The sequence below is a fragment of the Leptonychotes weddellii genome, chromosome 5 (assembly GCF_054177405.1).
Source record: "Leptonychotes weddellii isolate Sample4059 chromosome 5, ASM5417740v2, whole genome shotgun sequence".
In the NCBI taxonomy this organism is placed as follows: Eukaryota; Metazoa; Chordata; class Mammalia; order Carnivora; family Phocidae; genus Leptonychotes; species Leptonychotes weddellii.
The window spans coordinates 117,769,686-117,782,491 of NC_138373.1; the positions used below are offsets into that span (position 1 = coordinate 117,769,686).

General features: G+C 41.4%; 1 protein-coding gene across 2 annotated transcripts in view; it reads right to left on the reverse strand.

Annotated features, from left to right (window-relative positions):
* Nucleotides 1–12,806, reverse strand: part of PTPRB (protein tyrosine phosphatase receptor type B) — a 110,543-nt gene that overhangs the window by 75,956 nt on the left and 21,781 nt on the right. Inside the window, exons 1-2 of one of the 2 annotated variants that reach the window (XM_006732342.3) lie at nucleotides 6,364–6,589; nucleotides 5,700–5,973 (exon numbers count right to left, since the gene is read on the reverse strand). In XM_006732342.3, coding sequence (XP_006732405.2) covers nucleotides 5,700–5,973; nucleotides 6,364–6,417 — 328 coding nt within the window. In that variant the 5' untranslated portion in view covers nucleotides 6,418–6,589. Of the gene's footprint in view, nucleotides 1–5,699; nucleotides 5,974–6,363; nucleotides 6,590–12,806 lie in introns of those variants that run through there. The other variant, XM_031027040.2, reaches the window with a different exon arrangement.

Here is a 12,806-nt window from a genome sequence, read left to right on the forward strand (position 1 = left end):
AAAAATTCCTGGCAATCTATATGCAAAACTATCATGTTAACTTTATTTGCATATTATGTGTTTAGGGGCATATATTCATCTTCATTGATATACATTCATACAGATAGAATGGGCTTGATTTCTCCTACAAAATCAGAAAGGCATCAGTGTTATCCTTTATCCCCTAGGGGAATTCCAGCAAATTGATGTCTGGAAATGGAAGGTGAAAAAATTACTCTTTGTTCTTCTCTTATTCAGTCTGGACAAATAAGATTTTATGTCTTTCTTGCCAACCTGTAGAATGCCATGCCCACCAACAGAAGTCAGACTGATGGAAGAAGCTTCCCAAGCACTCAAAAGATCAAGTTCAGAGAACTAGGTTGGTTCATTCCATATTCATAGCTCAGCTTGACCTTAGAATTCCTGAAACAAGTAGACAGCCAATGGCTGATTGCTAAATACTGAAATCATCACCAAAAGTTCCACACAATTGAAAATCAATAGCTGCTTATAATTTCTTCATTCTGAAACACATTTAATCATTATTCCATCCTTGTGTAGGCTAAGTATACATAGATTTAAGGTATTTTGTAATATATTTTTTCTTCTTTAAAAGTTGACTTGAAAAATAGTAACAAAATATCACACGGTAATTTGAAAGAACTAATACCAACTTAAAAATTATATCCTTTCTGCAGAGTAGTGGAAAGAATTGGAGCTAAGCCAGAAACCCAGGATTCAAGTCCTGGTTCAATTATATACTAGCTGCGTGATTTGTGATTAGTTAATTCTCATGAATATCAATCTTATCTCCAACCTGAAAGTAATAATAGTAAACTTAACTATGCACATGGTATGTGACAAACACTATTCTAGAATTTATGTATGACCCAAATAAAAAATCTCAAAATGGCCCTATGAAGTAGGCATTATATTTATTATCATCCCCATTTTATAAATTAGGAAACAGGCCTGGAGAGGTTAGTAACTTGCTTGAGGCAACTTGGCTAGTGAGTGATGGAGGAGGCTGCTTCTAGAACCAAGCTCTCGATCTTTATGCAACCTGCCCCTTCACAATACTCCCTAAAAATAAAATTAAACAATATATGGTCAATATAATATATATTTTATACTCTTACCTACTAAATAAAGTAGGTGGAAGTATTTTAGATACTATAAAAGCACAAGACAAATATTAGAGTATAGTTTCTTCCTGGTTAAGATAATATTCTTCGGTATTATAGATTTAGCCATGCATAAAGAAGAATGCTACCAGAATCTTAATGCCAATGAATAATAGAAAAACCATGTCAATAGCTCTTAAACTTCATTGTGCATTGATTCACTGTGATATTTGTTTAAAATCAGATATTCCAGCCTCCACTTCTTCTAAATTCATTACATGTGGGGTAGAAGCCAATAATATATGCTTTTATAAGATATTTTGCCAAAGATTTTGATGCAAGTAGCTTACAGACATTATTGGGAAGTAGTGGCTTATGTTTAAAGTTCTGTAAGTGTATGGGCTCAATTGTATCCCTCTAAAATTCATATATTGAAGCCCTCAACCCCCAGTACCTCAGAATGGGACTGTATTTGGAGATAAGGCCTTTAAAGAGGGAATGAAGTTAAACTGACATTTTTAGGGTGGGCCTTAACCCAACATGACTGGTGTCCTTCTAGAACACAGACAGCATAGACAGGGGGATGAGCATGTGAGGATATAGCAAAAAGGCAGCCACCTGCAAGCCAATTAGAGAATTCACAGGAAAAAAGCGGCTGATGCCTTGCTCTGGGACTTCTAGCCTCCAGAATTGTGAGAAAATAAATTTCTGTTATTTAAGTCACTTGGTCTGGTATTTTGTCATGGAAGCCCTAGTAAACTAATACAATAAGTAACATTTTGAAGTGTAAATAAGAGCTGATATGGTGACTTGGTAATTAATGCTCCTAAAGTGTTTTGTTTTTTTTTAATTAAAGACGAAGGAATTAGCCATATTAAAAGAGCTAATTTTTTTCACCCTTTGTTCTAGGCTGATTATTAAGTGGCTGAAACTGACTAACAAGAAGGCATATGCTATTAAGATAGTCTTCCCATAAGTGAAGTTCTTTACTACCAGACTACTTCCCTGGGTTCTATAACTTACCTATAACCCAAGGAGAATAGATCATATTCTTAGAATACATACATCCTCCCACTGAAATGTTCACTTTATTCATTCATATCTATCTGTCTATCTATCTATCTATCTATCATCTATCTATCCATCCACCCATTCATCTATCCATTCATTCATCCATCTATCCATCCATGTGATCAATATTTATTGAATACCATGTGCTAGATGCCATTTTAGATATTGAAAAACTACTTTTTACTTGTGGGAAGATAAAACCTCCCAAAAGTTCTAAACAAAAACTCGAAAGTTTCATTTAAACAAACTCAAGTGCCTTTAGGATGCATTCAAGTACGGAAATAAATGAAGTGGTCCAGGGGGATTCCAGTGAATTGGTATCTAAACAGAGAGAAACTACAACTTTAGCTCTAGAGAATTCTAGGCAGAGTGGTCCAGCTTTGTCAAATCTTCCAATATTTTAGGGGAACCCAGAAATCTGGCACTTATGTGAATTTTCCATTTTTAATGCTGGTAAAAATAATCTGGATTTTTCACAAACATTACGTGAGCCAAACGAAACATATTATTATTTAGACACCTAGCTAGACACCCCTAGGGGCTACCAGTTTGCAGCCCTCTGCTTAGACTCTGAGGACACAGTGATACAAAAGTTTTGGAGTTCTTCAATATTGTCTTCATTAGTTGATTTCCAATGAATTCACAACTAGATAATTTGACTTCCAAATTATTTTTGTTCACAACTAAATAATTTGGCTTTCAACTTATCATGGTTGTTGCATCAACTGGTTTAATGACTGAAGACACCTGAGAACTGCCTCGCCTTCTCTGGGGTGATGGCAGCATGGCAAACACGAGGCAGGGCGAGGTCTTCATCCAGGAAAGAAGTTCTGTCCCCGCCTTCATCATGACCTCCCCTCACCTCTGCACAGACCGCAAGGACAGGGACCATGTTTTGGTCATCATCCTTACAAGCACACCAGTCACCACTTGGCATAATTCCCTGCAGTATCCGTGCTTGGTGAATGTTTGCTGAATCCATGTATGTTCTTTCAATTCTGACTTAAAATCTGGAGTGAAAACTGATTGTTGCTAAAATAAGTTCCCATGTAGTTCAAATTTTTTTTAATCTTTAAGGCCACGTCTACGTGACAATAAATGAACTGTTTTAGACAGTTTATCAGGAAGAACAACCAGACAAATCACACTTGGAATGATACAGAGATAATCTAAGCAACTGTTGTATCTCTAGTCAAATCATGTCTTGCTCTCATTCTCTTTTATTCTAGACTGACAAGACAGGCAAAATGGAGTAGTAAAGCACATTTTGAATAACTTCTTTTGTTTGAAGGTATACCTCAGACTTAATATTATACTACTAGTTGGTCCTACTTTACCAAGTGTAAAACGTGATTTGTAGAGTTCACCTTTGTAGCCTAAAAATTTAGAGAAATACCAGTACTTTCTCTCAACTACATGAAAAATTCACTTATGTCCTCAAATTATAGAAAGCACTAATGACAAAAAAACAAATAACAACCAACCAAAAAAATCCTCCCTGAAACATTTTTAAAATATCTTAATTAAAAAATGTTTATTTAGGGGTCCCTGGGTGGCTCAGTTGTTAAGTGTCTGCCTTCAGCTCAGGCCCTGGAGCCCAGCGTCCTGGGATCGAGCCCCGCATTGGGTTCTGTGTCTCTCTCTGTCAAATAAATAAAATCTTTAAAAAAAAAAGTAAAACATTAAAAATAAATAAATAAAATAAAAATGTTTATTTAAATAAAATTATTTTTAAAATGTAGAGGATCCTAGGCATTACACCATCATACAAATAAGTGTGGGGAAAAAATATCATTATACAACCATCACCTGCAAATTTCATCCTTCACATTTATCATGGAGCTCATAGAATTTGTGGTGAAAAGTATATTTGTGATACTGTAAAAAGTAAGTCTTTAAGAAAAATGATGAAAACCTGAATGCTGATGAAGTCTTTTTTTAACTCAACATAGTCAATAAAATGCAAATATTTCTTACATTTCACAAATGTCTTTGGACTTGGAACACCTACAAGCATAATTAGACTTGGAGCGCATTCTAACTAGTAACACCCACAGTGAGTCTTTTTCCTATTTTTAAAAATAGTTCTGCCCCATTCAACAGACACCTTAACAAATGCAATGAACACATCTGGAAGTTCTATGTCATAAATTTCACAGCATTAGCAATCTGAGTGTTCACAAAACTATCCTCCCATACCAAGAGACCAGCAGCTTCATGACTAAAAACATAACCACTTCAACTTCTGTAAAATGTTCTAATTATGTGGTTGATTTCAGTCTCTCTTTGATTCCATATAAAAACATAACCAAATTCTTCACGAGTGCTGTTTCCTTTCAATTTAAGTTCCTGCAAATCTCAGAAATTATCTCAAAGTTTCATCTGAAGTAAGCCAAGTGATGTAATTGGCATTCTTAATTTTTCTCCGAAAAAAGAAGAGAATGAATATTTGATTGACTTACTACATGAACCCAGCTACATTTCCTGACCCTGCTGTAACTGCCTTGAGAACTGAAAGTTCTCACACCTTTTTAAAGACCGATAGCTAAGGAAGTCATCTTTGTTCAGGTTGAACATGAAAGAGTAGTAAGGACAACACATTTCTAAAATTTGACTTCCAGAATTTTTCTGTGAAATTTGACTTTCTGAATAGAAGTAAAGTTTCACTATTGCAACAAGTAAAGACAATGTTAAAAGGAAGACTAATGAAGTCACAAAACATCAAAGTTGTTAGAGAATTTAGAGCACATGTAATGGGTAGCTGACAGGAATAACGAGGTTAGAGTATGACAGCCCCCTACCTAGGTCATTGGCACTTGGTAAGAACTTGGACCTCAACGGCCAAGTCTAACACTCTTATTTTACAGACAAGAAAACTGACGCAGGAAAGACAAACTCTTCCTATATACACATGGAAGGGTTTACCAAAACTGTAAAGAAAGTGAGTGACTTGAAGTTCAGAGTAACCAAAGGACCGTCTCTGATACTACGCTGTTTTAGTTATTCAAGTTATACAAATTAATTTTCGTGCCCTCATTTGAAAGGACTTTTCGAATCTTCCCCTATGAATGGCTCTATTCTATTCCTGAAGATTTTATGTCCTGGTTCCAAAAATAAAACTAAGTTGAGGAAAGGCATATCCCTAATCGTTGCACTTCCATTATTTATTCTAAAAACATTTGCTTAAAATTATTCCAGGGCTTGACAGTTTAATGTGATGGAAGCTCAAACCACACCGTTTCAGCAAATTTAACAAACTCCCTCCACAGCCCACAGCTCCTCTCTGAGGCACTCCCCCTTCAAAGAGCTAGTCCGCTGTCTTCAGCACTAAGGAAATCTCTAAAAGTCAACCAAGCTGCTTCTGGCCAGATCTGAGGAAACTAGAAATCTTGGTCAATATTTATCTTCACAGGTATTTTTACCTTTATTTTCTGTATGCCTGGAGCTCAAATGAAACACCAGCTTGAAAAGGCAGGGCTCAGCCCAGAGTGGCCTGGCCGTCCAACTGCACCTGTCACCCTTTACCTGTTTGCAAGACCACAGTTCTCTCTTCTCCATCCAGAGACACAATCCTGAAGTTATAGGTGGTTCCCGCCTGCAGATCCTTGGGGTAGCATCCATAGGTGGTGTTGTCTATCCGCGTGGGGTGGCACCATACGACCCCTGACGTGTCACTGCTATAGATGAGGCTGAAGTTACAGGGTGACCCCAGAGTTCTCCACTGCAGAGACGCCGACCGGCTGGAGACCTTGGACTCCGTCAGGGTGAAGTTACATCTCACTGGCTCCCCCAGTCCAGTCTGCAAAGGAACCAGAAGCAGCTGAAGTCCGCCGTCTAGACCGTCCCGGGACCTGTCCTCCTCCTCAGCCCTCAGCCCCAGCCTCAGCCCAGCCCTTTGCCCTCCAGCCCGAGGAAAGACCCGCGGAGGAGGTGGGTGGCAACTCTCTCCCCGGCCTGCTCTTTCTGGGGAGCGGCTTGGAGAAGGAGGGCGGCTCGGTGCCTCGGACAGTCGGATGAGCTGTCAGTCTGGCCGGAGGGCTCACGAGAGGACCTTTCTTCCCCAGGGAGAGGAAGAAATTCGGCCATCTCCCTCTGCAAAGCACGACCCAGGCGACCCGACGGCCGACTGGGAGTTTGGTCGTCAGCAGGGAGGGGCGCGTCGGCCCGCCACCTCCCTCGGGCCACTCACCTGCAGCAGGCTCAGCGCGGTGCACAAGGCCAGCCCCGCTCCATGGCTCAGCATCGCGCTCAGCGCTCACCACCCCGACTCAGCAGAGGGGCTGGGGCGCCCGGCGGCCCCGACGGCCGGCGCGGGGCGGGGGCGTGGGGGTGGGGGGCACCTGTTGCGCGCGCTCAGCGCGCCCCGCGGGCGCACAGCGCTTCCCTCCGGGCTGGCGACGCGCAGGGGCCGCCGCGGTCGCCGCCGCCGCCGCTGCTGCTGCCGCCCCGGGCGGGCTGCGGACGCGAGAGGCGGCGGGGGCAGGCAGCGCGCCGCCCTTCCCACGCTGCCATGCTGACCCGCGCTGCCTCGCCCCGGGCCCCGGCCGCGGACTTCCGCAATCAAAAGGCAATTTCCTCGTCTCCCGGCAAAGGAACAATGCGCCGGCGAGGGAGGGAGCCCCGAGGAGCCAACGCCTGAGGCTGCCAAGGGGGCCCGCGGCGGGCCGCGCTGCCCCCGCTGCCCCGGCGCCGCCGCCCCCCTGGCCGGGGGGCCCGTCCGGGCCCACCGAGCTCTGCCTCCTCCTCCTCCTCCTCTCCCGCGACTTTCACTTTTTCCCACTCGGTGGTCCTCCTCCCCGCCGTCCTAGCCACCGTCAGTACTTGCTCCCTCTCACTTTCCAGGCCCCCCACCCCCTTCCTCCCTCCACACCCAGCGCCTCCCCCTCCCTATCTTCCTTCCTATCTTCCTCATCTGCTTTCTCCGGGGCCCCTTTTCCCAGGATTAAACTAGACCACAGCAGATTTCCCTAGGTCGCCTACACTCCTTCCTGAAGCCTTTTATTAGAGTGCTTTTGCCCTTCTCACCTCAAAGCAGTCATTTGTCCCAATGCACATCCCCCTGACACCAGCAAGAGAAAAAGACCCCCAAAGGATCTTGTCCATTGTCAACTTGACCTTTCTCTTTCTCTGCCATTCACTTTCCCCTTTCTCTTGTATAGAGGTCGGTGTCCTCCCTAAATCTTATGCAAATGCTGCTGACCAAGAACAAATGTAATCACCGCCCGTTGCTCAACGCACAAAGCAAACTACAAAGCAGTTTCACCACTGACCATCCAGTAGTTAATACCATTTCATCCATAATTGTCCGAGCAATATAAGAAAGCAGTAAAACTCTTCCTTTGAGGAAAACACTATTGATGGCTCAGTTCCCACACGTATTACAAAAACTGGAATTGACTCAGTTTCCAGCACTAACTATAGCTTTTTAGCAACTGCCCAACGGCCTCGATATCCGAATCATCATGTATGTGAAAATGGATTTTAAAAGAGTTTCTAATAACCAAAGAGCAAAAATGTTTAATTGTACACAGGTGATACAAGCAAAATATGGCAACAGCTTTTATAATGCTCCGTTGCTTTTCTTGGGTGCCTTCTCTGACAACCGCCAGAAGAGATGAGATTTCCCAGTTTAATTTTCAAAACCAAATACTCTGGAGCTAAATCAATAAGAAGAATGTCATATTCCCTTCTTTCTCAGGTAGGCAGATTCTACAGAAAGCTAGAGTATCGACTTCTGTATCAACTGTATCCACTTTGAGGATAGGCAGAAAAAAGTGAAAATTGTTTCGATTCCTTCAGAAAACATGTTTTTAAGAAACCTTTGAATGAAAAAATGAAATTGCTACCCCTTCAGAGATTCTATGGGCTTTAAATCTGCAGCCAGACCAGAGATCTCAAGTCTCCTTTTCAAGTTAGCAAACGCTCAAAGGGCAAACCTGAACTGCGTGTATTTCTGGGAAGACAGAATCTTTCCTGTTTCTCTGCCCAGATGACTTGCCTTCCAAGAGAGCCTTTCTCGCCCTCTGTATTTTGCCCCCACGTTCAATGGCTTTTCACAGCCTCCCACGTCTCTGCAGCATCAGAGGTGGTCCCCTCCTCTCTGTTACAGACAGGCTGCCTTCAGCCCTTAAAGGGGTCTTTCTGCAGCTTCGTTCCTTCTCAACATTCATTACCTTTCTCTTTTCTTGCTGTATTCAGAAAACAATGTGGCTTCCTTGTCTGTCAAACTGGAATCATACCACTCTAAATACTTCCCAGAGCTGTTATGAAGAATAAATAAGGTCACAGATGTGAAAGCACCTTTTGTAAATGCTTATGTGCTGTCCAGGTGTTGGCTTACCTGGTAATAGATTGCATCCCCATCACATTTTTTCCCCTCTCTTTTAAATTCAACCATCACGTAGGTTGCGCTTTTCTAACTTCTGCAGTTTCTCTCTTGCTTTGTCTTTTCCATTGAGGTTTATAGAATTTTCTCATAAATTGCCCCGCAGATTTGAGATTTCCCCCAAATATACTAAATACTATTTTCTGCCCTTTGCCCAAATCTTCAATAAATCCTATCCCCTCCAAGTTTTGCCCACCATCTTTTTGTTTTCTTTTTAAACCCTGCATGCCACAACCTACCCTACCCTATAAGTTAATCTAAAAACTGTATTTCATTTTCAACATACTGTCAAACATTCTTCCTATAATCCTTCCTTTGGTGCAGGCAAATGCATCAGAAAAGGCAAAATTTGAAGGACTAATCAAGCAAGGGGATAACAAAAAATCCTTACAATACGGTTTAGATGTTTCCAAATTCTAGGTTATTAGCAGTGATCTGCTAATAATGCCCTTGGAAATAGGAATTAAGAAAAGAAGTTTTTTAAATAGGGTCCTTTTATTTTTGTATCAGAGAAACATATATTTAGAATCATGTGTTGCCATTTATTTTACTATTGATGTATATGAAGAATCATAGCAATGCGTGAAGCAAAGGCCCAGTAGTGGTCATAGACATTTCTTTTCCAAAGTCATATAACCCCGAGTTCTTTTTCCTGGAAAATCTTAAGGCTTACAGGAGAGTTCCCACCAAAGTGAGTGGATCCTAAATAGCCCATAAGGATTAGCATATTGTGAAACAATGAGGAAAAGTTTAAACTTAGGCTTTTACTGATTACATTTTTCTTTTTAAAAAACAGTTATATTAATAGGAGAAATTAAAGAGAACTGTAATGGATTCAAGGCAGTTTGGGACTGGGGAAAGTTGCCAGATACTGTTTTTTTTCTATGAGGAGTTTATTTGAAACTACTTTACAAAGTATAAATAAATTGATTCATTCTTCTTCTTTGTTCTCATTTTTATTTGGAATTCCTCAACTTCTTTTGAACCTATTTATCCTGCATCATGACACTGCATATGCTTTGGAGGTTACTGCATTCCAGGAATTTGGGATCACTTCTCTTTGCCACTTGGAAACGTGTCCCAGACCGCATGGGAAGGGTGGGGCTGCTTCTGATTAGACGTGAGTGGACAAACAGTTGCCTTTTAAACAAATTGTCATAGCAATTAATTGTTATAATTTACATAGTCATAAATTATGAATTCATGGATGAGAGCACGGCTCTTGTCAGCTTATAAACACAGATGTTGAATGAGAAACAACCGGTCATCAGGGGTCCAGGGACCATACTTTGAGAACTGCTACTGTAGATGAGGTTATGAGGTGGGTGTGGAAAGGTTGCGGGGAGGAGGGGAGGGCAGAGTAGATTGCTCAAGTTATTGGTTAATCCAAACTCCTCACCCATAACCTAAAGAGCCATTCGTGACCTGGCCTCTCTTCTTGCCTCCTTGCTCCAGGGGCCTGGGTCTGATAATTCATTTACTCATTCGTTCAGCAAATATTGACTGAGAACCTACTGTGTGCTTGGGGTTTGGAGACACCCCAACACAGAGCTGACCTTTTCCTGCCTCAGGGCCTTTATACCTGCCTTTTCATCTTCTTGGACCACTCCTCCCCGGATTCTCTGCTTGGTTATCTTCCTCTCAGTCTTTAAGTTCTCAGCTTCAACACACCCCAGTGGGGCCAGACCCTTTCTGACCACACAAGGAAAAAGTGTCCTTTTATTATTATTCATCTCAGCAATCCATTTGTTTAATTCAGAGCATTAATGACACCTGGTAATAATATAATGCCTTATATGCTTCTGACTGCCTGCCTTTCCCAAGCATATGGAGAACTCTCTTAGGGCAATCTTGTTCTCCTTGCATAGAGCTTGGCATAAAAGAGTTTCATCAAATATTTGTTGAAAGAATGGATGAATGAAGAAAGGAAGGGAGGCAGGAAGGAATCTTTGTACCTGCTCAGTAAATATTGTTATGTGGATAAATAATCAAAACAAGTCCTTGTAAACATGTTCTTGCTGGAAGCCTCAAATACCACCTTGGAAGGGAGGGCGGAAAAGAGAAGAGGAAAAAAGGAGAAAGGGCAAAGGAATCAAAGAAGAGAAGATTGATTTGGAAGAGAATGAGGTGGGAGGGAAGATTAAAGGAGGAAAAGAGACGGGGGAGGAAGTCCTATGCTTCCGCATGGTGGTTCTCAAAGTGCAGCAGCGGCATCCTCTGAGAACTTGCCAGAAATGTAAATTCTAGGCCTTATCACACCTGAGGGATCAAAAATGCCATGGTGGAGCCATTTTTTTTTTTTAAAGCCCTGCACCAGATACCGTTTTATAGTAAAGAGAGTTAATAATGTCTTATTGTTCTTTTTCTTTTAAATTTAAATTCTGAGCTCTCTGGTTACAAGGAGCTAGGTAAGTGATTTAGAAGGTCTTAAACTATTTTAGAAGGTGTCAAATAAGTAAATTGGTGATATAATATATAATAATATATTTCATATAATATATAAACCTATTTATATGTTATATAAAATATATCTTTTCTATTACATATATTTAGAACAAATTTGATATTTATAACTTCTCAATAAAAATAAAATGTGGATGCTAAAGGAAAAAGGATCAACATGCAGCAGACTTAATAAATATTAGATGATGGGTCAATTCTGATGCTTTTTTCTCCGAGGAAGTACTTTTGTCATGAGACCCTCATGTGTGTTTCCCCAGATATTGTTAAAAAGAAGAAAGTCTAGCAATCAGGGAATGTGCCCACTAAAAATGATTATAAGATGGTGAATCCTTTTCTAGGTTTTAATTCAAACTGGCTCAATAATAAATTATGACAGAAATGAATACATTTTAACTAGCAGGTGTCATGCATTTAAAAAGAGGGGCATTAAAATTTAAGGTAAGGTAATTTTGATAAGCAGCTTTTTTTTTTTTTTTTTTTTTTTAAGAACCGTGACTATCCTCTTCAGTGGTTAGAGATACCATTTTTGGAATACTTATACTTCAAGGAATCTCTCTATCCTCCTAGGTCATACGCTTCCTAGGTCATAGGTCTCTAGGAAAATGGAAATAATAAAGGCATTTGGGGGGGGGTAGGAGTTGTAAGGATTAAATGACAAGGTCCCGTGTTGTGTAAAGCATGGTCCTTGGCTAAAGGGCTCAACAAATGTTAGATACTATGATTATTCAGTGGTAATAATATTATATGAATACCGATATATCACGGATGCTGAGCGCCCAGTAATGCTAGAGTATGACAAAGTCCGTGGACGAGAATTTTTTCTGAGAAAAACCAAATGATAATAAATTACCATTGCTTCCCATCTCATACCCAAGAGAAACTTTTCAGTAGATGAGCACAAAAGACATCCAAGGGCTGCTCTGGCTGGTGGCCATGCCAAGGGTTTTTTAAGTCCCGAAAGGGAGGGGGGTTGCCGGATATGTCTTTAGCACCAGGCTCCACCATCTCCCTCAGCAGACACATCTCTAAGGTTTCCTGGTATTTTTTTCTACACTGGTTTCTCACCCTCTTCCCCTCCCCTAGGTTGTTGTTGTTACTGTTTTTTTTTTAATCTGGAGGAAAAGGGTTTTGCATAGCTTTTGTCACAGCTTTGTCACCATAATGATTTAAAGCTAGGTGTGACTGTAATATCTTCAACCTCAGCGGCTTCTGCTGTGTCTTCACTCCTGCTTCTCAGTCCCCACTGCCCCACCCCCCAGAAACCATCTGCTCACAAAGTCAAGGTATTAAGGCATCCTGGGTCTGTGTGGGCGTGGCTGCTTCGCATTCCAGCTTCAGGAACTAGACCAACGTCCAAACCCTAGCCCCTAACGTGGTAGACAGACAAAGCAGGGATAACACTGGCTCTCAGGAAAAGGAGAACAAAAACAAAAAGAAATGATCACCTAGTTCATCTGTCTTAGAAAGCAGTGATTGGAGGGTGGAGACTCTGTCCTCTTTTTTTTCTGGGTACCACTGTTGCTACAGCATTATTTCCCATGATTCTCTGAAGGTCGCAAACACAGGGCTCACTCTTTGGCCAGCACGCTTGCCTTTTCTGGATTTTATAGTGTGATCCTAACATTGTTTTTTTTGTTTTTTTTTTTTAAGATTTTATTTATTTTTGACAGAGAGAGAGAGTGTACAAGCAGGGGAAGCAGCAGGCAGAGGGAGAGGGAGAAGCAGGCTCCTCGCTGAGCAGGGAGCCCGATGTGGGGCTCAATCCCAGGACCCCGGGATCATGA